The sequence below is a fragment of the Uloborus diversus genome, chromosome 2 (genome assembly GCF_026930045.1).
Source record: "Uloborus diversus isolate 005 chromosome 2, Udiv.v.3.1, whole genome shotgun sequence".
Lineage (NCBI taxonomy): Eukaryota > Metazoa > Arthropoda > Arachnida > Araneae > Uloboridae > Uloborus > Uloborus diversus.
This window is the reverse complement of record NC_072732.1, coordinates 181,974,365-182,001,610: the sequence shown is the minus strand read 5'-3', so window position 1 is coordinate 182,001,610 and position 27,246 is coordinate 181,974,365. Positions and strand designations below refer to the sequence as shown.

General features: G+C 33.9%; 1 protein-coding gene across 1 annotated transcript; it reads left to right on the top strand.

Annotated features, from left to right (window-relative positions):
- Window positions 1-21,095: 21,095 nt before the first annotated feature.
- LOC129216695 (uncharacterized) lies at window positions 21,096-24,351 on the top strand. Its single transcript, XM_054850911.1, has 2 exons — window positions 21,096-22,766; window positions 24,331-24,351. The coding sequence occupies exons 1-2, from the start codon at window positions 21,096-21,098 to the stop codon at window positions 24,349-24,351; spliced, it is 1,692 nt and encodes a 563-aa protein (XP_054706886.1).
- Window positions 24,352-27,246: the final 2,895 nt, after the last annotated feature.

Sequence of the window (27,246 nt, the reverse complement as noted above, 5' to 3'; positions counted from 1 at the left end):
TAGACAGAATTGTAAAATCTATTCGTATGATGCTGCTTACCTCCTCTCTTATCCCCTCGAGTTTTTAATTTAAATTTTATTTGCGATCACAGAATGAACCAAAATATAAAAATTTTAGGATAAAAGAGCTACTTTTGAGTGTTATAATCAAGAAATCATACATTTCACACCTCTTAGTGCGAACCAAACTTATAGAAATAGTCTTCAATAGATTCAAATTACATTTTTATATCTTCTTTTTTTCTTTTGTTTTTAATTTGACGTGAACGTTTTGAAAATGTGTAATATATATAACTATTATACCTATTCTTGTTGTAAAACAAATCGGTACCCTCCTCATTCTGTTATAAATCTATTGCCCATAATGAGGTAATAGCTTACATTTACCAATAACCTGTTCTATTGCAACTGTGCTTAAATATCAGAGCCATTTTTACTTATCACAAGTTTTTAAAGATTCTTAGAATGGTTTGGCTGGCTTACCTATTTAATAATATAATTCAATTACAGTTTGACCACGGATTATATGGAATTGGCAAAAGTCTAGTTAAGACGAGTCTATCTGAATGAGGGGAGCAAGTAAAAATTTGATGCGATGTTCCACTCTTTTTAATTTATAGGCTAACATAAATCTGCAAAAGCTGGAATCCCTGAAAACCAATAGATGCCTCCATTTCCGCATCTAAACTGGATGTGTGCCTTTCCATATAATCGGTGGTCAAACATTATTCAGACATGCGAATCAATAGGCAACGATGAACTTCTTTGGATTCGCATTAAGAATGTAAAGAAAATAAAATCTTTGAAGTTTATTTTCCATTCTTTAAAAAATTTAATGGAAGCTGAAACAAAGAACACACTGATTCAAATTTTCTGGCTGAAATTCAAGATATTTAAACATTTGACTGAGAGCAAAATTTACTATTATTATTCTTTTTTTATGAATGCTTGGCAGAATTTCGGTAACCGGGACACGGCGACAAATATTTTATTATGGTAACCCTCTACCTTACATAACTAACAGAGCATCACCGATTTTGTCAACCATACAATTCACAACCCCAGAGATCGAATACGCCACCTTGCGGTGATTAACAATACTAAAGAAAAAGATAAAACTTTCCATCCCACGTGTTTTCTTTGGGGTAAATTACAGGCTTTAGACAGTTTATGGTGTAATGTAACTTTAGAAGAATAAAAAAGAAAGCTTCCCACAAACACGATGAAAAATTACTGCCATTCACTAAGCGTTAAAGCAAGCTATAAGTTACGGCATTTTTTTGTTTTACCTTTTTCATCTGCCATTAACTTTTTCATCTGACAGTGGCTGCAGCGCCCCCTATAGTTTATTAAAATTGCGAATAAAGTTGATTCGCTATTCGTTTAGCGAATCATAGTTTTCGAGACATCGCTGCGCAACATTCTAAATTGAGTGTAACTTTTTTTTTAGAATTAAATTTTTATTTTTCTCGAAAGTTTTTTTTTTTTTTTTTTGAAAATTGGCAACAAATATTTTACCTTCCAATTTTTAGAACTTAGATACATTTTGTTAAGTTTTACATCGTGGAATGTTTTCAACTCTTTTGTGGTTTACTTATATCAGATTTTTCATTAGTATGTAATTTTAATTATTATTCTTTAAATAATTTTTGGGAAAATTTAAGGTTCAGCAGTTTTTTTAAATTACGCATTCAAAAATTGGTTATTTCATATCTTCTGGATTATTATTTCGTATCCTTATCGCAGTAAGTACTACTTTCCTTCTTGATTTTACTTTCTTCTGTAACTAATATATAGAAGAAAGTATTGGATTTGTGTAAATTTTCGAATTTTGACGGATTTGAACGTTTTGAGGTGTGCTGAGTCCATTTTGACCATTTTTGGAAAATGTCTGTCTGTGTGTCCGTATGTGTGACCAGTTTTTTGTGGCCGCTCTACAGCAAAAACTGCCGCATAAAATCGAACGAAATTTGGTACACATACGTGCCCCTATGTGAACTTGTGCCCATTGATTTTTGGCGCGAATTCCTCCAAGGGGGTGGAGCAATGGGACGTTTCTTGAGTTATGCGTGCCTGCTATTCCCCAGGAAGTAACTGACGGGATCAAACAAAATTTAGTCCATATGTTGCCCCTAACAGGTACAGGCGCTGATTCAATTTTGGTGTCAATAGCTCAAACGGGGGCTGCGCTATAGAACTTTTTTGTCGTCATTTGTGTCTGCTATATCTCAAGAAATAATGAACGGAATCAAACAAACATTTATCGACAAGTAGCCTTTAGAGGGTACAAAAGCTCATTCTATTTTGGAGTCAATTACTGAAAAGGGTTGGCGCAATCGAACGTTCTTTTTTTACATTGGGAATGCCATATCTCAAGAAGTAATGCTACGTTCTGAATGAAATTTGGAATAAAAGATAATCGGAATTTCTATGTAAACAGGCGTTGGTTTAATTTTAGCGCCAATCGTTCCATGGGAGGGTTGATTTTTGAGCAATCATGATTGCTAATTGTTTTAATTTGACCGGTTCCTTTTTCAATCCACCGTCAACTACAGAAGCGAATCCTCCCGGTAGCCGCTTCTCTTGATCGGTGGCGTCCATGTCCTACACACACGCACGCTCATACACATACACACACATACACACACGCACCTTCACTCACATACACACACGCCAACATGCATACACACAGGTCTACGCACACACACAGGCCTACACATACACAACTGTACACAAGTAACCGCCCAAGAGAAGGGACAGGAGCCGTTTCTAGAAACAAGTGAGTAGGGTAGTAAACAATATGGGGTCCTGTCGCAACTCGTGATTGCGAAAAACATAATTTAAATTCAAAATTTCAGAATTCAAATTAATTACAAACTTTTTTTTGTGTGAATAAAAATAGCTTTATAAATACAACAATAAGAAAGACAAATCGTAATAGACTGTCGTCTGCATATTTTGCGTGATTTTAATTGTTGGAAGATGACCAGAAAATCGCGATGATTTAAACTTTTTAACTGTTGCCTTCTTGTGTTTGTTAACAAATAAATGTTTGTAATTGTTTTAAGCAAGGCTTTAAAAATGATTTTCAGTTTTCATTCTTTGTTTGCTTTTGAGATAAATCGAGAGTTGGGGCGGTCGTAAAGTTTTGGCATATGTAATTTTGTTTTTGTTGGGAATATTGCTTCCTCGTCAATCATAGGGAGGGATCAGGATCATAAGGAAGATATAGAAAAAAGTTTCATGATGGCTAACAACATACTAGTTTTGTCCTATCTTTAATTTAAAGTTTAATCCTTATTACTGATTCAGTAACTTTGAATGAAAATTTTCAGTTACGATTAAGTTGACTGAATCGATCTTTTGATGTGGTTTAATTTATTTAATTGATTATTTTTAAAGTTTTAATTGAACTTTTAAGATACGTAATGGTTTTTTTTTTATTTACTTCATGGATTATTTTTAACTTTAGTGTAATTTTAAATTTACCTTTTTAGTTAGATATTTATGTTACATTTTAAAGTAACTTTTAATGTTAATAATCCATTTTATGCGTTTGATAGAGTAATTCAAATTTTAAAGGAGTTTTTAATAATTAGTCATTTTTTTAGAACATAATTTTACATGTTAACAGAACTTTTAGCCGAATTTCGTATTTTTTTTATTTTTTTACATTTTAGCGGCACAGAACAAAATAATTGTGCACAGCAAGTAAAATATGTGAGCTCAGATTGCTATAATTTGTTTATTTATTTATGTTTATCATATTGTCAGGTTTTAATTTTAACTTTTTCAGCGTAGAAACTTGAGAAATACATGCATATGTTCTCAATATTTATAAACTTAAACATATAACATTAGTATTTGTGAAATCCGGTTGGAGAGAATTGAAAGTCTGCATACAGCCAAGTGCTAGTGAAGGAGTTCTTTGTATCTCTGAAACATGCATACTTTATTTTCAGTAAAAAGATTATAAATCCATACATCAATTTTTGTCCAACTGATTTTTTCAGAGTCCATGCAACCACTTCGGTTTCCATTCGATTTGTCTGCACAAGATGGCAGCATAAGACGTAGCAAGAAAACTCTGTTTTATCGCTCTTAATTTAAATACTATTCCAAACGAGCAAAAAGAAATACGTATACCTTTTAGAACTTTGTTCATCCGACTCTCATTTATCTGGATCCAACTTAAAGCGTTTTTTTTTTTTTTAAATTTTATATTTATATTGATAACTTTAAATTAAGATAGTAAATATGTATCTAAAAATACACTCAACAATTTTTCGAAAAAATCGATTTTTTAAATTTTGGAAACGCGTTACCTCTCAAATGTGGCAGTTTAATATCCTCGATTAGGGAAAAAAATAAAAAAAAATCTAAGTTGGCATCTTCAGATCGTGCATAAGGCTGAAAATTTGAAAAAAATATGCTAAAAATTGAATTTTTCAAAAAACAATTAAATTTGTTTTTTGTATTTTTTCATAATGCAACAGCCATAAATTATCATTTTGGGCCTAAAAAATATTTTATAGCTTTTTCGTAAGATTTGTATTTCGCGCATACGCCTTAGATTGGGCACGAGATTTTAGCTTAATTTAAGGCGTAAACGCAAACGAAAGATCTTATTAAAAAGCTATAAAATCTTTTTTTTTTAGGTTTAAACTCTGCATATACTGACAATTTATGGTTGTTGCGTTACAAAAATACAAAAAAAAAATTAATTTTATTATTTTGTGAAAATTAATTTTTAGCATATGTTTTCAAGCTTTCAGCCTCATGCGTGAACTGAAGATGTCAAGTTAGATTTTTTTTTTCCCCAATTGAGGATAACAAACTGCCACTTTTGAGAGGTAACGCAATAATTTTAAAAAAAAATGATTTTTTCGAACCACTCTACTCAGCATTCGCTTTTTTAATTTTGATACATTTATGATATCACATTGCACTTCAGGGTTCCCTGTATTTTCCACTATTTCTGGTTCGACCAGATGCATAGGATCCTGAAGACAGCTGTTTCTTTTGTCCAGAAGCCAAGCAATCCCTGATCCAGTGTCCCCCAGAGGTATTGTTTCACTTGGGGGACTTTATGACCACAAAGTATTAAACGTGCCCCAGTCACTATTAACGAACACAAAGGATCTTCGATTGACTGGTATCGCACCCGGGACCGTTCGTCTGAGTCCGACGCCTTACTGATCAGGCCACCACGACCTCTACGTATAATAAAGCACGTGTGCGGCCAACACGTCATTCAAACCCCATATTTGTTTAAAACGGAAGGTTGTGAATCAATTATTTGTTAGAAAATGATATGAAAAATTGTTTTTTTATTTTTGAGGGCCTTGCAAACAATTCTATGTTACTTTTTCACGTAATCTGCTTTTTTTTTCTATCGCAATGAACGGTAAATCTGCTCATTTGAGGATTTGCTTTGCTTACACCCATACTTCCAGGATTATCCGAATTTTCAACTATCCGAAATGCTCTTGATCCTAATAATTCCGGTTTAATGAACTTCTATTGCATTTAGTAATGTAACAAAATTATTTTCATTTTCAGGAAAAAAAAACCATTTTTTTCAAGGTGATTTAACTTTTAATCAGTATTTTCAGATATTTCTAAATTTTATTTTGAACAACAGTTAATTTCGATTCCTATAAAAACCAGACCCATATACAATAAGATTTCTTATTGTCACAGGTGAAGTGAGAGTGGTGACAAAGTGGGAAATAATAATTCAAAAAAAAAAATCGGATTGTCGCCTTCTTTTCACAGATAGCAAAGAAATTTGCTAGACTTAATATTAAAATTTTGGAGGGAAAGAGCTGCCTTTTAAAAACTTTTTTTTCTTACGTCACAAACCTTTTCAACATGATGATCTTATCCGCGTATTAAATCAGGTTTAAAGGAACTATTTTTTGTCAACTCGTGTTTTTCTAAGGTTCGATACTGTTTCAAATACACTTGAAAAGCATCACGTTAACGAAATGTTAAGGTTCTCTCACCAGTCGTTGAATATGCTTCCAAAAAACGGAAGATATACATGTCCACACATAGCATACATTTCAGTTATAAGAAGCCTATTACTGAATATAGGCTTCCTCTCCCCCACAGACATCCACCTCGGAAAGTTCTGAGCTGGTTGTGTATATATATTTAACGCACGAAATTGCCAAAAAAAAATAGTTTCTAAGACCAAATATGGCGACAATAAATATGAAAAAAAATGGATTGAAAATGCGCCGCGACCCTTTTATAACACTTAAGTACAAACAAAGAAGATTTTGAATGCAGTTAAATCACCATTTCGCTTTAAACTATCTATTACATTTTTGTTTCCACTTTATAATTTTCTGTCAATAATTAGAAGATTTTGAACTTGGAGCCAATTTTACTATGGTGAAATCGGTTTTTAACTCAAAATTTCCTTCCATACTATGTTGCGATTCACGATATTATCTCAATCGAGATTTTCATTTGGAATAAGTACTTTTAGTGTATTTGGTCACTTTACGCAAGAAAATTCTACATATAGCTTACTATCCATAAAAACTGATAATCCACAAACTACTCCGACAAATTATAACAACAAAATATAAACATTCTTAACAAAATATAAAGTCACAAGACATAAGTTTTTTCGAAATAAAATTTAGATGCGTGTTTTAAAAAAAACAATTAAAACTATTTAAAGTGTAAAAAAGAAAATAAGTAAATAAAATAAAATAAGATGATCAAGTAATAGTTTTGCCTTAAAAAAAAAGCCTTACATCGACTTACACAGTGCTTTTGAATTTGTTTTTAAATGAGTGTGATTGAAATTAGCCCAAGTGGCTAATATCAGCCAAATCTGGCAACCCTAAGCAAGTTCAAACATTTAAAGCGAGAAGAGACAAATTTTCATTGTTATGGTTGCAAATCGTCTGCCTTATGTGTCAATTCACAGTTTGTTTCAAGGTTTAACTTAATAAGACTTCATATTAAAAAATTGTTTTTTGTAAAAAAATCGCGTTTTTTTACAGAAAAAACACTGATGTAGATAAATTAGAATTCAAAACTACAACTAAATCAAAAATTTCATCCAATCGTTATAACCGTTTCCGAGATAAGAAACAAATAAATAAATAAATATATATATACATACACACGCACACATACACACACACACACACACACATATATATATATATATATATATATATATATATATATATATATATATATATATATATATATACAAACTGGTGTAAGAAATTATGAGAATTTTCTGATTTGGTCAATTACTTCCAGAACTACTGGACCGCTTTCAATGAAATTTTGGTATGTACATACATTCAAACAATACAAACCAAATAGCCATCTAAAATTTAAAATACACACGCATGGTCATAAAAAAAACGCTCGTTATAGTCGGATGGTATAAAACAGCGGTTGCAAAATTGAACAAAAAATGGGTTAGTAGGAGATATGATCCCCTGTAACAGACATATATGCTTCGCAGTGTTAAAAACCGTTTACCTTTTTTTTTTTTTTTTTTTTGATTCTACTAGTCAGAAAGCATTCAAACTTGGTACTCAGGCTGCTTTTGGCCATAAAACTCTCAAGTAGAAAGTAAAAAAATAATGGTTTCCATTCAGAATTTCAGACTTTGCGCTACTTTGCACAGTTAACTTTTGATAACTCCAAGCATGGCCCCACTGTATACTTAACGGCCGTGGCAATCGCTGAAACTCATGGCAACAAAGAGGGCGCCACTGGCTACCCCTGTTTTTGTTTCCACTTGGCGTGATTGTGAGCGTTGGCGTTTTGGCATCTGTGAATACGTGATTTCTCGACTTATTATCGAGCGTACGTCATTTGACGAAAATTTTAATTTCAAAAGAAGGAATGAAGAGAAAAAGTGCTGAATAAACATTGTATTACAAAGGTGAAGAGCATTTCTTATTGTTATTTTAATATCATATCAAAAATTACGTGTAATAAAAAATTTTAACTAAACACAGAAAAAATATGATTTTTTTTTAATATTAATGCGTAATTCTTAATATATTTTTCAAACTTTTTTTTTTTCGAAAGCTTTGCAAATAATTTTCAAATTTTTTATTGAAAATCCCCTGGGGTTTCCTTTTTGGATACAACAGTTCTAAGATTGATGATGTATGGCAGGCAGCCCTCATTTCTAATTTTACATGCTCATTTACATGCGAATTTTTTCTGCTCAATAAATTACATCGAAAAAAAAAAAAAAAAACCCACGCTCCGCAATCTGTAAACACATTCATTTTTCAAAACTTGAGAGGGTCATTCATTGCCCCTTTTGACCCTGATGGGGATTAGAGGGGGGGGGGGGTATAGGAATTTACGTTAACAATTGCCATTATTTTCGCTCGTAATGTAGTATATATTTTACAACGAACATAATCTAATTAAAAACGTACGAACAGGCCCGACATTTAAAAACGACGTGGGGGGGGGCAAAGGTTTTGTGTAGGGGAAAAAACAACAAAATGCGAGCAAAATGCCTAATTTTGGTATGTTTGTAAAATTTAGGGGTGTCATAATTGCCTCCTCCCCACCGTGATATCCCCACTTGACAGGCCTGGTTAGGAATATTCTTTTTCAAATGAAGAAGAACAATAGAAAAGTTAAAAATATGATGGCAATTTAAGAAAATGAACCATTAACATAATTTTAAAAACATTTAAAATCAAAGTGTGACTAATACATGGTTCTACGACGGGTCCGTGGTTCTCGCACCAATATTGTACGGACACCAAAATAATGTCATTTATCTATTTCCCCTTCCATTTTTAGCACATCTCATGTTATAATAACTTTAGTGTAGATTTTAGTAGTATATTAGTGCACAATACGCATAGAGATGCACAAACGCTTAGTGCACAAGAGCTATTTCGAAAAAGTGCAGATTTTTTTTCTTACAAAAGGAAATTCATAGCATAATCAAAAAATAAATAAAAATAACATGGAGCTAGAAAAAACTTTCATTTTCCCGAAGCTTAGTTTTTAATTCATTTTTTTAAATGTCCGATTTTGAAAATAAGGCGTGGTCTTTATGACGTCACAAATGATGTACTTCGGCGCATCTGTCTACCGCGTTTCTGCGTTATGATGATCAAGAAGCGAATTACATATTGCACTCTACGCTTACTATCAATCATATAGTTGCCAACACTTGTGAGTAAAGAAACTAATTGAATATTGTGCTCTGTGAGTGGCATCAGTGAATGGCATTTCATCATTTGTGATGTCATCGGCAGAAGCGTAAACAATGAAAGCGCACCGATTAATGCATTTTTTTTTTTAAATATTAAACTTAGTCAAGTTATTTTAAAAAATGATCAGATCCTATGATTTTAAAAATGTTCTTAAAAAAAAAAAAAAAACCTTAAAATTTCGGAAACGACCCTGTTGCTTCACACGCTTTGAGCATTAAAAAAAGGTATATATATATACACCCAATCCTCTTTTTATGCGGTGAATAGGGACCGCATAAAAAAATCGCGTAAAAAAATGCTTGAAACTTCACCAGTAGCTTTAAAAAGTTTTCGCAACTGAGTTAAAAAATTTTTTTTTATGCGGTGGATAGGGACTGCATAAAAAAAGTCTCACGTAGAAAATACCCAAAATATTATATTTAAACGAAATCAAAATAAACCAAGCGATGATAATTTTGCCGACTCCCGAAAAATTTCCCGAATTAAGAAATCTTTGGAAAGTCACAGTGACTTCCCATCGGATGCCCCTGTCGACCCTTGATGATACTACCAAGCACTCGTTTGATAAATAATTTTCGCTCGTTTTATAAATAATTTTTATAAACTACACAAAAAAAAAAAAGTCTGCACAAAAACAGGTTTCGGTGTACACACACACATCGGAAGGCGCACAGACCGGAGAGCGTTCACTTTAGCTCAGGTTCTATCCCCACCCCCAGGCTCCCACCTTACCTAAAGCATCCCAGGTGCTATTACTTCAATATATTTTTCAATTGTTATAAAGTGTTCACGCAGTAAATAATTTTTATGATAAAGGTCAGATTCGGCCATAAAATATTTATCTTTCTTACGGCCTCGTATTACCTATTCTAAAAAATCAACAGTCATATTATGACGGGTGCAAATTTCTTGGTCATTTCCATTTCATTCCCTTTGTAGAAACAAGAAACCCAACGAGTAGGATCCTATCGCAATTCATGATCGTGAATAACTTAATTCGAACTCATCAAGCAGCCAAAATTCAAATTATTATTTTTTAAAATTTATTTTTAACATTTAACAAATACATGCAATAGGGAAAGAAACTCCTCAAATATCTACACATGAATTTGTGAAACTAATTTTTTTAAAAAAATGGGGAACAGATTATTTTACAAAATATCAACACTGTTAATATTTTGTAAAATCCTAGCAGGGGAGAGTTCCGTACAAAATTTATTTTGTCCTTGCAAAAGAAAAACAATGATATGATTTTTTTTTACTTGCCATTTCAATGATATTTTTAAACATACATTCGATTTGCGATAGCTCGAATGTAAAAAGACCGACGGAAAACTTCGACTTATTGAAAGTTTGACTTAACGATAGTTTTGGTTTTTGATATTTTAATATTAAAAACCATCGAATACTTTAACTTTAATTAATATGTACATATAACAGACAAAATTACAGAACTTAAGTTTTTTAGCACAATATGCACAGTTTAATCAAATGTATTGATAGAAAAAAATCAAAAGCATGCTGGAACCGCTTGAATAGAGCTGATTCTACTTCAGGAAATGTGCACATCTTCATTCGTTTCAAATTCGGATTGCAAGTGAAGGTGAAATAATTATTCTCCCATAGTCACTTCTTTTTTTCGTTCTTTCGAAATAATTTCGAGTAATCTTGGAAAAAACTTCGAGTTGAAAGAAGTTAACTTCGAGTTATTCAGAATAATTAGAATGGAATTAAAGACTAAGTTGTCAAGACTTGATAAAAATTTCGAGTTATAGTAATATTCGATTTATCGGACTTCGAAGTATCGCAAATTTACTGTACTTTTAAGAAAATTAAAATATTTAGCGATGTAAAATCCTGTAAACATTGAATTCGTCATAAAAAACTATTTTCTATACTTTAAGCATGAATGAGAAAGGAGCTTTGAACTAGAAACTTTGCAGGAAATTTGATCGCCAAGTTTGGCGAAAATTAGGATATGAATTTTCTGTTGGAAAAATAAAATACACACACACAGTAGACCGTCAAGTATCCGCAGGAATCTAAGATCTGCTTACAAATTTTTGTAATCTTGTTCTAATAGTATAGCATTAGGAGCAGCTCTAAATATCTAGCATTTCTTAAAATAAAAAAAGTGGGGGGGGGGGGGGGGGGGATAATTTTCCGTGATAGGTACGTAGCGGAGCATTTTTAATCTGGCGATTAGTTTCAATTTTATTTATTGTCGGGGACTATTTCAAGTTACATATGAAGTATTTATTTGGCGATACCATAAACTATTTTGTCTTTTTCAAAGACTTGTACGCGAAGCGATAAGCCCTAGAAACAAGATCTAAAAGTCCATTAAAATAAAAAATAATCCTCTGAATAATTATGTTTCTCCATTAAGCGTAAAATAATCCATCAAATGATACACAAGCTATAAATGAACATGTAAAATTAAATTAAAAGAAATTGCCTAACCAACTTTAGATCCACCATTTACGCATTAAATAATCAGCTAAATAACTTGACTAATTCGATTCGAATTGGTTTTTACTGTATATTTCTGAGCATCTTGCGAAATATTGATGTTTGTTACATGTTCCATTTATTAATTAAAATAAACAAGCTTTGAAACTTGTCTTTGATTGGTGGATGCAACCGTGGCTTGTGGCGCCTCCTTGCGGTCAGAATGGGCAAATATGAAGTTTTGAAGTTTTTCCATCTAGTGTGGCCATGTTCAAGTGCAGAAATAGTTGCCCCGGTTTAACACAAGAAAGTCAAAAATTGTCAAGGCCTGGTAAGCGCCAGCGCATTCAGTGGGGCCATGCTCCAAGTTTCAAGAGACAGGCTAAAACATTAGAGTTATTAATAGTTTGATTCATGGGAAGTTCCGCTGTCTTCTCAAGTCTTTGGGACCCAATTAAAACTTCAAGATATAGGAGTAGTATTCGATTCATAAAATTTCGAGAGATCAAGAGTTAACTGTATAACATCTATTATCAAAATTTCATTCTTGTAGCTTTGAAGACTTGAATCCATGTGTCAATTGATACCTCTCTTTATTTCCTGCTACGAAAAACCCCGAATGCAGTACAACCTCGTTTTCCGACCCCCTTTCACCCGAATCTCTGGTATATCCGGATCGAATTTGTAGATGTTTAAAAAGTTTAAAATACAAATAAAAAATCATTTTAAATCATTTGAGCTGACCTATAAGTTCACAAAACGTTTGCTTTTTATTTTGATGCTGGAGGTATCCGCACGGCTTTGCCCGTAGAAGAAAATTAAAAGGTCATTTGGTTCATTTGTATATTTACCAATAATGGATGCTGAATTTCCCGCCAACTTGCTATGTTCATTTGCTCGCCCATGTTACGGTTAAACGTTATGATAATTTGGTAATTTACTCGTCCACATTATGATAATTTACTCGGTAAAATGTTCTTAAAATTGGAATAGAAAAAGAAAAAAAATCGAATTTTTGAAAAATCGCTTCGATGTGCTCACCCCAATGCTATGAACTAATTTTGTGCCAAATATCATGGAAAATATTCTAGGCGCTATGCGCGTAACAGACATCCAGAGATTCTGAGAGACAGAGGTTCAGATACACAGACTTTCAGCTTTATTATTAGTAAAGATCATGCAATAAATCATAATAATCCAACGTTCATCATGACGTACTTTGGAGCGTCAATCCGAAACCACTGCAGCTGAACTATAAATGATCAAGTGTTTGCGCGAAACAATCCTGTGCAATTTAGTTAAAGTATTGTTTTTTGCTCTTATAAAAGATGCTCAATTTTTTAAGAACTTGTTCCGCTTATAACTTATATTACCAAGATTATCCGGATTTTTGCTTATCTGGATTGCTTTCTGTCCTAGTTAGTCCGGTTCAAAGGAAGATGTACTGTAATTAATAATATTTCTCCCCCCCCCCCTCCAACCTACTCTTACTCTTTCCGAAAGATGGCTTCATTCGAAACCTAATCCGCAAAAAATGAAGGATCTTATTACTCAAACTGTTAAAATTATGCGCAATAGGTCTCAAATGAAACCAATTTGAGGAAGCGAGTGATTTTGTCAGCCAAGTCATTTGAAAGTTGACTTTGCTGATTTGCGTTATTGCGATTTTATCATTTCGATATCAACTTTCTTAAAGTATTTGTTACGTAATCAAGCACACAATCTTAAGAGAAAACTGCTCAGTTGATTCTGTATCACGTATACTAAAGTTACTATAGAAGCGTTTCTCAACCTTTTTGACCCTTTTTTTAAATATTTATTACGTATGCACTAAAACTCAACGCGCGACAAAACATCAAAACATATTAGATTTAGAGTATTGATGCGCGCATTTAATTAGATCATGTTCTTCAGCAGAAGCCAAACAATCGAATGCAAACGCAGAAAACTTACAAAAGATTTTTTACGTTGGCGGGGAGGGGGGGGGGTCTTTTGCTTGTTCCTGTTTTTTTTTAAGTTAAAGTTTTTACATTTGAATGGTCACAGTTTTTGTTGGTTTTCTTTTAAAAAAATGTATTTAAGGGTCCATCTTTTACTCCTCCCCCCCCCCTTCACCTGAAAAACGCGTGAACTCAGATTTAAAGCAAGTAACATAAAATTAAAGTTTAATGCCAAAAAGGTTTGACAAATTAAAGATTTCGCAATTGATAACTGCAGATTTAAAACTATCTGTGTTTAAAAAAAAAAAAACTTGTTTTAAAATTCGGTCAATGTAATCCTTGTACATCAATGTTTGAAGAGTACACAAATGGACGAGGCCAATTACACCATTTCCTTGCAATCTAGTGTGATTCAATCGCATGTTCTTCGTTCTAAGCTCATATTAGTTTCACAGCCGTACGCTGCTGATGCAAGGGATGATTTAAGAAATAATAATTAAAAAAAATCAATGGGCAGTTCACATTGCTTATTTATTTATTTATTTAGGTTTTTCATTTGTTGAATTCACGAACTGACGCCTAACTTTTTTTTTTTTTGCGTAGTATTAAGAAGCATATTATTGAAGGCTTCTGAAGCTCCTTCTGTGTTAGGTTCAAGCAGACGGAATACTAAAGGAGTGTCTGTTATACAGATAACATGGAATTGATAACATTTAGAACACTGAAAAAACAAAGTGTTTTGCATTGGACGAATTTATCAGTACTCTCTATCTAGAGCCGTCGAGAAGGGGACCGTGAAAAATTGGGGGAGAGAAGGGGGCGTGAAGTTGGGTCTAAGAAAAAAACACATATTCAAATAAATTTTTTCCTTTTCTTTTTTGTATAATCACGAATTGTTTATTATCCTCTCTTCATCAAAGTTGATGTTTCTCTGATTTTTCAGATTGCCATGGCAATTCGGAACTCCAGCGCTCGAATACGCTACCTTGCGGTGATTTACAAAACTTCAAATGAAACTAAAACATTGCCACGTTGCGTTCCACGTCTGTCTGTTGACGTAAACACAGGCAGTTTGTTCTGAGCATTTATTAACGCAATCGATGTGTCTTAGTTTGCTTTCAGCTACAGAAATTAATTCGTCCCTTAGTAGTATTCTCGAGCTTCTCAAAATAATGTTAGTTTTCATTACTTCCTTAATAATTGGTGAAAGCGAAAATTCTGGATTAACAAACTTGGATAACGTTATACAAGGTAAAATTTTTTATTGTTTTGTATGAATTTGTAAGAATATGGGGTTTTTTTAATCTTAAATTAATTAAACTTACCATATTTTACAGCAGCATTTAGTTGGAATGGACAGTATGCAAAATATTTTCTTGAATATATTATCGTAGAACAAAATGAATAACCGAGAAAGAATTTACTTTATTCCTTTTATTCTCAGCTGAAAGGTTTCGCCAAATTTGTTTAGGGTTATAGTTTTAGTATAGTGCGAGCAAAGTAGCCTTGGCGAGATTTCGCGTTTTTAGTTAAACCATTTTTAATTTTTATCATGATTGGAATAAAATGGTAGTAAGATTACAGAATTCGATAGGTGAAAAGAAATAATGGTCAATCAACTGAAAAGAAAACTACCACCATATATCCGTGAGAATTTTGTTGATGATTTGCATAACATGACACAATTAAATCGTAACTCAGAAATTAGAAAAATCGAAACAGAAAATTTTTAAATTAACCGATTCGGGAATTCGAGAGAAATAACTCAGCTACAAATGGAAAACAATAAGCGCTAGCCAAGCAAGGCAAAAAAGTATCATCTTCTTTCGATAACAATTTGTAATTTCATATTGAATTTTCTAGCATTAATTGTTATTCTTGTCAGGCCACAATTATTATTTAGTTTTATCAAGAATTGATAAATATCGAATTCAACATCGTGGAAATAGCTGCTTAGAACTACGAACTACGTAGTTTGCATTAATCTTTGACGTTTAGTAATGCTTCTTGAATTCTCATTTCTTTCTACACACACATCCACAAGACTTTGAAAATTAATTTAAAAAGAATAAGCGAAAAAATCGTACGAACAAAAATCACAACACTTTTAGCATTTTCTACGTTACCATGTGCGTTTGTTTTAGTTTTTAAGTCCGCCATTAGACAGTGACTTCAGTCCCCCCTATAGTTCGTTGGAGTTGCGAATGGTTCTTTTTAATATTTATTTAGAGAGAGAAATTTTCGTCGTGACAGTTACAAATCGTCTACGGTTTGATTTATTTAAATTTTTTTCAAGGCTTAACTTCAGCAGATTTTACATTATAAAAGGGTTTTTTTTGTGTGTAAAATTATGTTTTTCCTGTAAAAAGGCACCTACGTAGATGAATTTAAACAGCAAAACTTCATTAAAATTCAAAACTTGCTTACTAATTCCCATCATTTAAGAATAATAAGAAATAAAAATGCATAACGTTATACGCTGTAAATATTACTTATAATAAGTCTACTGGTGGATATCGGCCGTAAAATTTTTATTTTTATTCTGGCATTCTAAATACAATTTCTTTTTTGATGGATATACTTCGTATTACCTGTTCTAGAAAATCACCAGTCAGAATTTGACGGATGCAGATTTCTTGCCCATTTCCGTTCCACTCCTTTTAAAGAAACAAGAAACTCAATGACTAGGGTCCTATCTCAATTCGTGATGGTGAAAAATGACGTGATTGCTGGATGGTTTGTTTTGTTTTCTTTTTTATTTTTCTTTTTTTTTTCTTTGCATTTTGTTTGAAGGGACTTGGTCCTTTTTCTAGTAATTAATGCCGCAATTTTTCGAAACTCCTGGCTACAAATGAGAAATTCTGTTTGTCCTTAGCTTCAGGGGACGCTATCGATGTCATCAATAAAAAAATGACTATAGAAATTTTTTTTCTGTTTGAATTACAAATTTCAAGGGCAAAAATAATTTGCTTGTTTCTAAAACAAAAGTACAACCTGTAGTGCAATAAAAAAAGGAAAAAAAGCACAAATGAATTTTTAAAGAACGCTTGCATTTTCATCGTTCAAAAATGAAAATGAGGCAAACGGCGCAGTTCAGGAAAAAGATTTAAAAAAAATATAGGTACTAATTTGAATTCAGGAATACATACAGAAACGAATTCTAGTGTTGTTTCTAGAGGTAGATCTGTGGAATTATTTTTGAAGAAGCACTCCTCTTCAAAAAGTGTATACAATTTCCTAAACAGACACAAAATATTTAAAAACACCACTCTTATGTCATTGTCTCAACTAGAACGTATTACTTTTCAAATTGATAAGCATTAAAAATTTTAAAAAATCTAATTAAAAGCGTGTTAATAGAAATAATTAGGTAACGCTTTTATTTTTTATTGAATATTGTAGAATTGTAGAAATTATATTTAAAATGCATTAAAAAAAATTTAGTCATTTTTTTTTTCTTCAAATTCACTTTTTAGTCATAAGTTTAAAGAAAATCGCTTGAAAAAAAAAGAAAGGTCGAAAGTGTATAAGTCTTTTTATCTTTTTGGTTACAATGTTCGTAGCGTCATTTTTTTATTTCGGCATCAAAATTTTTTCTGCAAAATATTTTTTTCTTACTCCAAAATTATTTCTCTCTTTTCTAAAACGCTTTAAAAAATAATTTTATTTTAAAGGTTTCTTGATTTTGTTACAAATTTTTATTGCTCACCGTTTTATTTCTCATGCTGGTTTACATATTTTGATCGCAAATGTTTCCTACTTCATTTCTGTTGAGAAATCCAAATTTCTCCATTCCTAATATCACCAAAAAGATCATCTAAAATTGCGTTTCATGAACTTGAATATCGACAAATTCGAAAACAAATGATCTATCGAAATCCCCGAACCCTGCATGTTCCTAACACTATCCAAGATCGTCTAAAATTGAGCTCCTGGAATTTCACTTAAAAGAAAAATACAGTAGAGATTTCTGAACTCCTTCTATTCATCTAACGACATCAAAGCTGGACTTTAATTTAAAAGTTTTTTTTTTGATATATATCTATTGATCATATTTGCAATATTTATGTGAAAACTGAGAACAGAGGAGGAAGTTAAGGTGCACTATATCACCAAAAGCACCGGGATAGTTTCAAAAATTGACATTTTTGCGGATTTCTTGAGAAATACGAGATTAATCGTAAGGAGTCGTTCGCAAATTTGCAACATGCCTGCAATCGTTCAGTGTGATTCATAATAAAAACAGATTTTTTGCGAACGATCTCTCACGACTCGTTTCCTGCGCTTGTCCATGAATTATCAAAATTTGGCTCATAGATCGCTGATATCTTCCTGATTTTTTTAGAATACTGAACTAGAATTTCCCTATGAGTTGGGGTATCTTCTTGGGCTTTTATTATGAAGATAATAAATTGCTATCTTTGGCGCATGCGCAGTGAAAAAATAATTGCTTTAACCGTTCATATTTGATCAAAATTTTAATACACTGGCCTCAAAAAGTTAAGGTACAACATGTTTTTCAAAGCTCACCATTAAAAAAATGGAAGTAACAACAAAATGCATAGTTTGTATGCATGTTAATAACGAACTTTAAAACGATTTATCAAAAAACGATAGCTGCCACTTTTATTTTCTAGAAAAGAACATAACTTTATGAATGAGAAAAAAATATGCAAATATACAGCTTTCGTACTTTTGTGTGTTAATTGTGTTGATTTTCAACTGTTGTTGGCATTTTCGGTGACAATAGTCAATAGAGTTTAGAAAATGTTTCAGAGTCGTCGTTTGCCGAATTTGTTAAGGTGACGGGCAGTTGGATGGATGGAAATGAGATTGTCTCAGGTTGGTGCTGCTAGACGTCTCAATGTCTCGTAATGTTGTTCAGCGACTTTGGGATGAATACCAATCAGAAGATTCAGTGTCCAGAAGACCTGCTCCAGGCCGACCACGAGCTACAACACGTGTAGAAGACAGTTTTCTAGTTCTTTCAGCCCGAAAGAGAAGAACCACTTACTGTGCTCGCAGCCAGGAAGAAAAGCGTCTTCACAATGCAGGTCTCTATGCAAGACGACCAGTTGTGTGTGTTCCGCTCAACGGACCACAGCGAAGGATCAGCTTATGCTGGGCAAGAGAACATGTCTTCTGGACCCAGCAGCCATGGGCTTCTGTGCTGTTCACAGACGAGTCCAAATTTGCATTGGAGAGTGATTCATGGCGTCTACTGATCTGGCGGGAACAGCGCACTAGATACCATCAATCCAACACTGTTGAAAGGCACAGATAGAGATTGTGCAATCATGGTTTGGGCAGGGATCTCGCTCGTTTGTCACACTGACCTGCATATGTTCCATTTAGGAACTCTGACTGGTCTGAAATATCGGGATAAGATCCTTGATCCATATGTCCGCCCATATTCTGGTGCTATTGGTAATGACTTCATTCTGATGGATGGTAATGCACGACCTCACCGAAAAAGGATTGTTGAAGAGTATCTTGAAGACCACAGTTTGGAACGAAAGAATGGCCAGCTCGATCTCCAGACCTGATTACGATAGAATGTCTTTGGGACTATCTTGGCAGACAGGTTGCTGCTTTAAACCCTCCTCCAAGGTCGTTAAATCAGCTGGAACAATGCTTACTCTGTGTCTGGTCTTCACTTCCTATTCCGGTGTCCGCAAATTTAATAAACAGCATGAAAAATCTATACCGCCAATGCATTCAAGTTAGAGGGGACAGATTCCTAAGTAGAACCGATTTTTGTATTGTTTCTATGACATTTTTTACTACATAACACTGTGATGTTCTGCTTTCTTCAAGAATGGACTTTTCCGCAAAGGTTGCTTTTTTTTTTGTTATAAGTCATTTTTTCAATACACTAATGCAAATTTTTATGACGCATTCAACAAAAAACTATTTAATGCACATATCCTCTGTTTGGTACTTCCTCCAGAAAATGTTACCTCGTGAAAAGTTTAATTTTTTAATTGTTTTCTATGGCAACAGTTTTGATAATTGTTGTGTTCTCTTTTTCTTTCTTATTGCAAAAGTGTTGTTGCATCTAATGAAGTAGTGGCTTCGTGCGTTGTTTATTTTGAAGTAGTGGCTTCATATGTATTATTAGAAGTTAATTAGGAGTAGTGGCTCCGACTAATAAAGTGTGTTGGTTTAACTTTTATACAGTCCACATTGTGTTTTGCAAGTATATTCATTTCGAACCAGAACGTAACATAGAAATGGTCCTCCAGAGACCGGAGCTTTGAGTAATTAGCCGGTGAGTCATTTAGAATTATTGTTCACTTTATTTCGTCAAACTATGGATGAATTGAAAATAAAATTATTTGTCGCCAAGGCGGCATTAAATCGCCATAATGAAAAAGTAGAGAATTCTGTTGAAAAAGCCGATTTGGTGGAACTCAAGTTATTTGAAACCAAGACAAATCAATTATCGGTAGAGATAAATTCCATTTTTGATGCAATTTATGGAATGTGTAAGGAAACTGAAATCGAGGAATTTATGAATGAAAATTATTTACTGCAAGATATAATTGACGACCTTGCTTTAAAAATTAATCGCGCAAAAGATAGTGTGAGTGTGAAAACCGAAAAACTTGTTCTACAAGAAAATGGCGACAATTTCGCACAAGTTAAATTACCTGTTCTTTCTCTTCCCATTTTTTCGGGGAAAATTGAAGAGTGGCTAACTTTTAAGGATTTATTCACGACTAGTGTTCATGAAAATAAAAGCATTTCAGATGCAATGAAATTGCAATATTTGAAGGCTAGTTGTAAAGATGAAGCGTTAAGAATTATAAATTCTATGCCGATTTCAAATGCAAACTATTCGGTTGCTTGGCAACTACTTGAAGATAGGTTTTCTGATAAGCGAGAACTAGTAAATGCACTTATTAGAAAATTGTTTAATTTACAAAGAATTAATGAATCGCCTCAGGCAATTCTTAATTTAATTGATTCAGCTAATGAATTTGTGAGCTCTTTGGCTGTTATAGGTCATAAAATTGAAGAATTTGCTGAAGTTATGGTTGTTTACGCATTAGTTGAAAAATTGGACAAAAATACGAGAAGTTGGTGGGAACGGGAATTAAAAAAAGATGAATTAGGTACCTTGGAGCAATTATTCTCATTTCTTCGTGTACAAGCTCGTACTTTACAGAACAGTAAAAATTCTTTTAACGAAAAGAAAAATTCTAATTGCAAAGTCACATCTTTGTTGACTGAAGCAAAAGTAGATTGTACATTTTGTAAAGGTAATCATGCATTGGTGAAATGTTTTAAATTTAAAAATGTGCCTGTTCAGAAAAGAATTAATTTTGTCAAGTTTAATAATCTGTGTTTTTGTTGTCTTTCTTCCTCTCACCTGTTAAAATTCTGTAAATGTCCTCAAAAATGCAAAGAGTGCGGAAAATCGCATAATTCTATACTGCATATTGATAGGGGTGATAAAGGTATGAGTGCAGTGAATTCGGACAATAAACAAATCTCTAGTACCCTCTCTATTGAAGCTGAATCTTTTACTCCAGGAAAAATGTGCAATTCTGATGAAAGTAAAAATAACGCTAGGCTTTCCGGTGACCTTCCTAGCATCTACACAGGTACTACTTCTCTTCAAGTGGAAGAAAGAGTATCTAGAGGTGAAAATAAAGAAGTATTGCTATGTACAGTTCTTATCAAGGCTTTAGATTCTTCTGGGAGGTTTCAGTTATGTCGTGCCTTATTAGACCCTGGTAGTCAAGCTAATTTTATTACTGAAGATTGTGTTAATCGACTTGGATTAGGTAGAAAAAAGGCAAACATAGCGGTGTCATGCCTTGGCGCTACTGCCGCTCGTACTAATGGTCTTGTAGACTTGGAGTTTTCTCCGCATTTCGATTCTAAGCCAAAGCTTAAAAGTTCAGCATTTGTAATGAATAAAATTGTGGGAAATCTACCGCACACATCAATTGATGTTAGAATTCAAGAAGCCTTCAAGGATCTAGTACTCGCAGACCCCTCTTTTCATAAGTCAGCTCGAATTGACATTTTGCTTGGTATAGATATTTTCCTTCAAGTGTTAAAAGGTGAAATTAGCAACGGAGGTGATGGTTATCCCTCAGCAGTTCGTTCTTCTTTTGGCTGGATCATTTCAGGATCTGTCAATTTATTTAGGGATAATGTTCCACTTGTGTTAAATAATATAGATATTGATACTAATGAACTTATTTCTAAGTTTTGGGAGTTGGACTCGGTGCCATCTGTTAGTTTTCTATCAAGTGCTGAGAAGGCTTGTGAGGAACATTTCAAAAATACTCATTCTAGGGCTGAAGATGGAAAATACATAGTAAAATTGCCTTTCCACACCTCTCCAACAGAATTAGGTGAATCTAGACAGCATGCTTTACGCAGGTTGAATGCAGTTGAACGTTCCTTAAGCTCAAACCCGGCAAAATATAAACAGTACCAGGATTTTATGAAGGAATATCTTGAACTGAAACACATGCAACCAGTTCCCGAAACTGATTATGCAAAGAGTGAAGCATATTACATTCCTCATTTTCCAGTTTTGAGAGAGTCTAGTACAACAACGAAATTGAGGGTGGTGTTTGATGCATCGTCCAAATCATCATCAGGATACTCCCTAAATGATCTATTGATGGTGGGCCCACGCTTGCAGTTGGAATTGTATCCCATTCTACTTCGATTCAGAACATTTCCAGTTGCAGTCTGTGCCGATGTGGAGAAAATGTTTCGACAAATAAGGGTACATCCTGAAGACGTAGATTGGCAGAGAATTTTGTGGAGAAGTAATTTAGAAGAACCGGTAAAAGAATACAGATTGCTCACGGTAACGTATGGAACTGCAAGTGCGCCATTTCTCTCCACGAGAACAATACTTCAGCTTGCCTTAGACGAGAAGGATAGCTATCCCCTTGCTTCAAACGCTACATTGAATCATTTTTACGTTGATGACCTTTTAAGTGGTGCGTCATCGGAAGAAGAAGCATCTGAGCTTGTGAAGCAGTTAAAGACTATGATGGCAAAGGGAGGATTTAATCTTCGTAAGTGGAAATCTAATAACACCAACGTGATTAAAGAATTCCTAGATGAAGAAGAGGCTGCAAACTTAGAAACTGAAGTTAAGGTTCTTGGTATCCAGTGGTGTCCAAAAGCTGATTATTTTAGTTTTAGCATTGAGTCTGTGAAACAAAAGCTAGAATACTCCAAGAGGGAAATACTGTCTGAGATTTCCCGTGTATTTGATCCTTTGGGATTGCTTTCCCCTTGTGTAGTGTTTATGAAAGTGTTACTTCAAGAATTGTGGAAGTATAAGCTTTCTTGGGATCAAATCATTCCCGAAGAATTAAATAGGAATTGGATATCATTTTGTGAAGAACTGCATCTCCTTGAACAAATGAAAATTCCAAGATTAGTTCTAACTTCTTCGCATGCAGATATAGAGTTGCACGCATTTTGTGATGCTTCAGAAAAAGCGTACTGTGCAGCAATTTATGTGAGATGTTTATTACCGAATTCGGATTTTCGTGTGTCTTTGCTAACTGCGAAAACAAAGGTAGCACCGTTGAAAACTCAGTCTCTGCCTCGTTTGGAACTGTGCTCAGCATTGTTGCTAGCTGATTTGTTAGCTGCTGTTTTGAAAAATATTCAAGTTCCAGTTCAGAATACTGTAGCATGGACTGATTCCAAAATAACTCTCGCATGGCTTGCAACTGAACCATATAAATGGCAAGCATTTGTTGCAAACAGAGTGTCTAAAATTCAGACAACCATCCCATCAGTCAAGTGGTTTCACGTCCGTGGAACTGAAAATCCATCGGATCTAGGAACCAGAGGTTTACTTCCGTCTCAATTAATCAGCAATGACATGTGGTTACGAGGTCCAAACTGGTTAAGTCAACCTATGAGTAGTTTCATACCATTAGACGTTACAGAGACATATTCTCTTCCTGAATGTGCTGTAGAAGAGAAGCAAAAAATCATTACGTGCGCATCTAAATTAAAATCTGTTCCTGAATTCGTGGCAAAAATATCTTCGTTTACAAAATTGATACGTGTTTGTGCATGGGTTTTGAGATATTTGAACAATAGCTGTTCCAGTCGTACCAAAATCTCTGGTTGTTTGACATCCAAAGAACTTCATAACTCAGTGCTTTGTGTGGTGCGAACAATTCAAGAAAATGAGTTCACGTCCGAGAGAAAATTGCTAACTAAAGGAATGCCATTACCGCGTAATAGTAAATTGCTTCCTCTAAATGTGTTTCTTGACTCTGACGGCATTCTTCGTGTAGGAGGCAGACTTTCCAAACATCAATCCTTATCGTACGATCAAAAGCATCCCATGCTGTTACCGAAAAATCACAGTTTTACAGAGAAGGTCATAGATTACTATCACACAACTTATATCCATGCTGGACCGCAGCAAACGTTGTCTTTAATAAGACAAAAATTCTGGTTTGTTGATGGTAGATCAGTTGTTAGAAAACAACTTAAGAAATGCTTGAAGTGCTTCAAGTTGAGTTTGAAATCGGCTCCTCAAGTGATGGGAGATCTTCCGGCGTCAAGGATTGAGCAAACTCGTCCTTTTGAAATTGTTGGAATTGATTTTGCTGGACCATTTTACACAAAATGTGCTCATAAAAGATCAGTTACCAAGTTTAAGTCTTACATTTGTCTTTTCATTTGTTCAGCAACCAAGGCAGTACACCTAGAACTTGTCTCAGAATTATCGACTGCTGCATTTCTAGCAACATTGCGCAGATTTATATCCAGAAGAGGATGTCCAAGTAAAATACTATCAGATAATGGATCAAATTTCAAGGGAACTTCAAGAGTTCTCAAAAGGTTATACCAATTGTGCCGTGAAGCAGAAGTGCAAGATTTCAGTTCAATGAAAGGAATAGAATGGTCCTTCATTCCTCCATATGCACCTCATTTCGGAGGACTGTGGGAAGCTGCTATTAAAAGTACTAAACAATTGCTAGTGAAAGTGTCCGGTTCTGCGCTTCTCAACTTTGAGGAGTTTTACACGCTCCTTCTTCAAATAGAAGCCTGTCTCAACTCCAGACCTCTTACCGCATTATCATCCGACCCATCAGACCTCAGTGCCCTGACTCCAGCTCATTTTCTTGTTGGGGGTCCCATTCACCAATTTCCTGAGCCAAGTACTTCATCTAGAGCTTCTTCTCTCTCTGAGAGATGGAAGCTCATTCAGAGACTTCGCCTGGATTTCTGGAACCGCTGGTCAAGAGATTATCTTCATACCCTTCAACCTCGCTCCAAGTGGTGGAAGGGGCAGCCAAATTTGAAGGTTGGGGACATTGTTCTAGTTCACAGAGAAAATGCCGCGCCACTAGAGTGGACTCTTGGTCGGATTGTTGAACTTTTTCCCGGAGCTGATGGAAGCGTCCGAGTAGTGACTGTGTATACTAAATACGGACATTTTAAAAGAGGCATAAATAAGGTTTATTTACTTCCAATTTCAACTTAACTATTTATTTATTTAAATTCTTTGTTGTAGTTTGTAATTTAGTTGTTGCCATTTATTATTTCTAAAAAAAAATTATTCCATAAAAAAATATATGTTGAAACCTAATGAGATTTCAAGGGGAGCGGTATGTTTGGTACTTCCTCCAGAAAATGTTACCTCGTGAAAAGTTTAATTTTTTAATTGTTTTCTATGGCAACAGTTTTGATAATTGTTGTGTTCTCTTTTTCTTTCTTATTGCAAAAGTGTTGTTGCATCTAATGAAGTAGTGGCTTCGTGCGTTGTTTATTTTGAAGTAGTGGCTTCATATGTATTATTAGAAGTTAATTAGGAGTAGTGGCTCCGACTAATAAAGTGTGTTGGTTTAACTTTTATACAGTCCACATTGTGTTTTGCAAGTATATTCATTTCGAACCAGAACATAACATCCTCCATTTTTTTGTTTCTGCATTCATTCATTTGCAAATTAGACGCAAAAAGCCGGTTGTACCTTAACTTTTTGAGGCCAGTGTATTTCAACTTTCAGTATTATACTTCTTTTGTACGCTGCCAAATTTTCCGAAAGTTGGTTAAGGTTTGATGAAAAACTCTGCAAGTTATAAGCCTGCGAGCGAAATTTGTATTTTTAAAAGAAATGCTTATATCTTTGTGAATATAAGTGATAATTTCACTAAAGGGTAATTCTCGAAAAAATGTCCCGTGCTTAACGCAAAGTTTTTCATTTTTTCCAGCTAACCAAACCCTTTAAAAAGTAATGCTGTTGGGGAATAATACATGCTTTAATATAATATCAAAGCATAAAAGTTAATTCTATTTTTAATTAATAGTTACATGAATAAAATAAAAAACTTAGCGTTACGCACGGGACATTTTTTCCAGAATCGCCCGAAAATACAAAAATAAATTCTACATAGTTCGTAAACTTATTTATGAAATTTATAGCTTATTCCCAGCTTTTTACGAGGGCGGATGATTCAACCCTTTTTTTATTTTCTCAATTTGATACTGGCTCCAGAACACATGGATGACTTAACTCTTACTGAAAACTGACAGTTGGAGCATGCCTTTAATGTGACAAAAATTACAGATAAATCGGTCTCTTATTTCTCAAGAAATACGTAAAAAGGTGAAGTTTTGAAAGCGTCCCAATATTTTTGGTGAAAAAGTGTATAAAGTAAGTGGTCCAAAAAAAAGTTGCAGTGGAGCCCATAAATCCTGTCGGCGGTTCCTCAGAATCCACTTCTGTAGGATAGTATTCTAAAGTTCGAAAAGCTAAAATATAATTTTTTTTGATTGAAAATTTTATCACTTTTCACCTTTCTCGTTCACGACAACTTTTCCGTTCCCTATTCGCTCAATAATTCCGAATACATAAAACCTTTTATTTTGTGACAGAGATGGCAGCACTGAAAATTTCAAAAACAATCAAATGAAATGTATCACGTCCTCTACACAAAAACGGGAGGGAGTTTTAAAACAATGGCGAAGAAGAGTAATTTGTGCTTTAGAAAATGTGTGGACTAAAAGATGCTTTTTTGATTTATTAACTTTTGTTTCACTGCCGTTTGCATAGAGTAAGAAAATTTGTTTAAAATTTGCTTTCATTAAAAATTGAGAGATTAAGAAATGTATGCGGTGTAGTAAAAACTATTCGTTCTTTTTTGTATGCCGCTTATTTCTTTTTTTTTCAAATTTGTATTTTTTTTTGTTTTGCTGTTTTGGAATTATCCTAAATATGGAGATATTAAAAATAACTTCCCTCTGTGAGAGTTGTGATCATGAAATCACGTTTTATTTCATACTAGTGATACCCGCACGGCTTTTCCCGTAATAGAAAAATAAAAAGGTCTTTTGGTTCGCCTGTATGTTTACAAATAATGTATGGTGAATTTTCTCGCCAGTTGGCTTGTACCCATCTTACGGTTCCACGTTATGATAATTTCGTATCTCGCCGATTGGCTTGTGCCCATGTTGCGGTTCCACGTTATGATAATTTCGTAATTTACTCGTCCATCTTATGATATTTTTTTTCTTAAAATTGGAATAAAAAAAGAACCACATCAAATTTTCGAAAATTCGCTTCGAGGTGCACACCCCCATGCTACATACTAACTTTGTG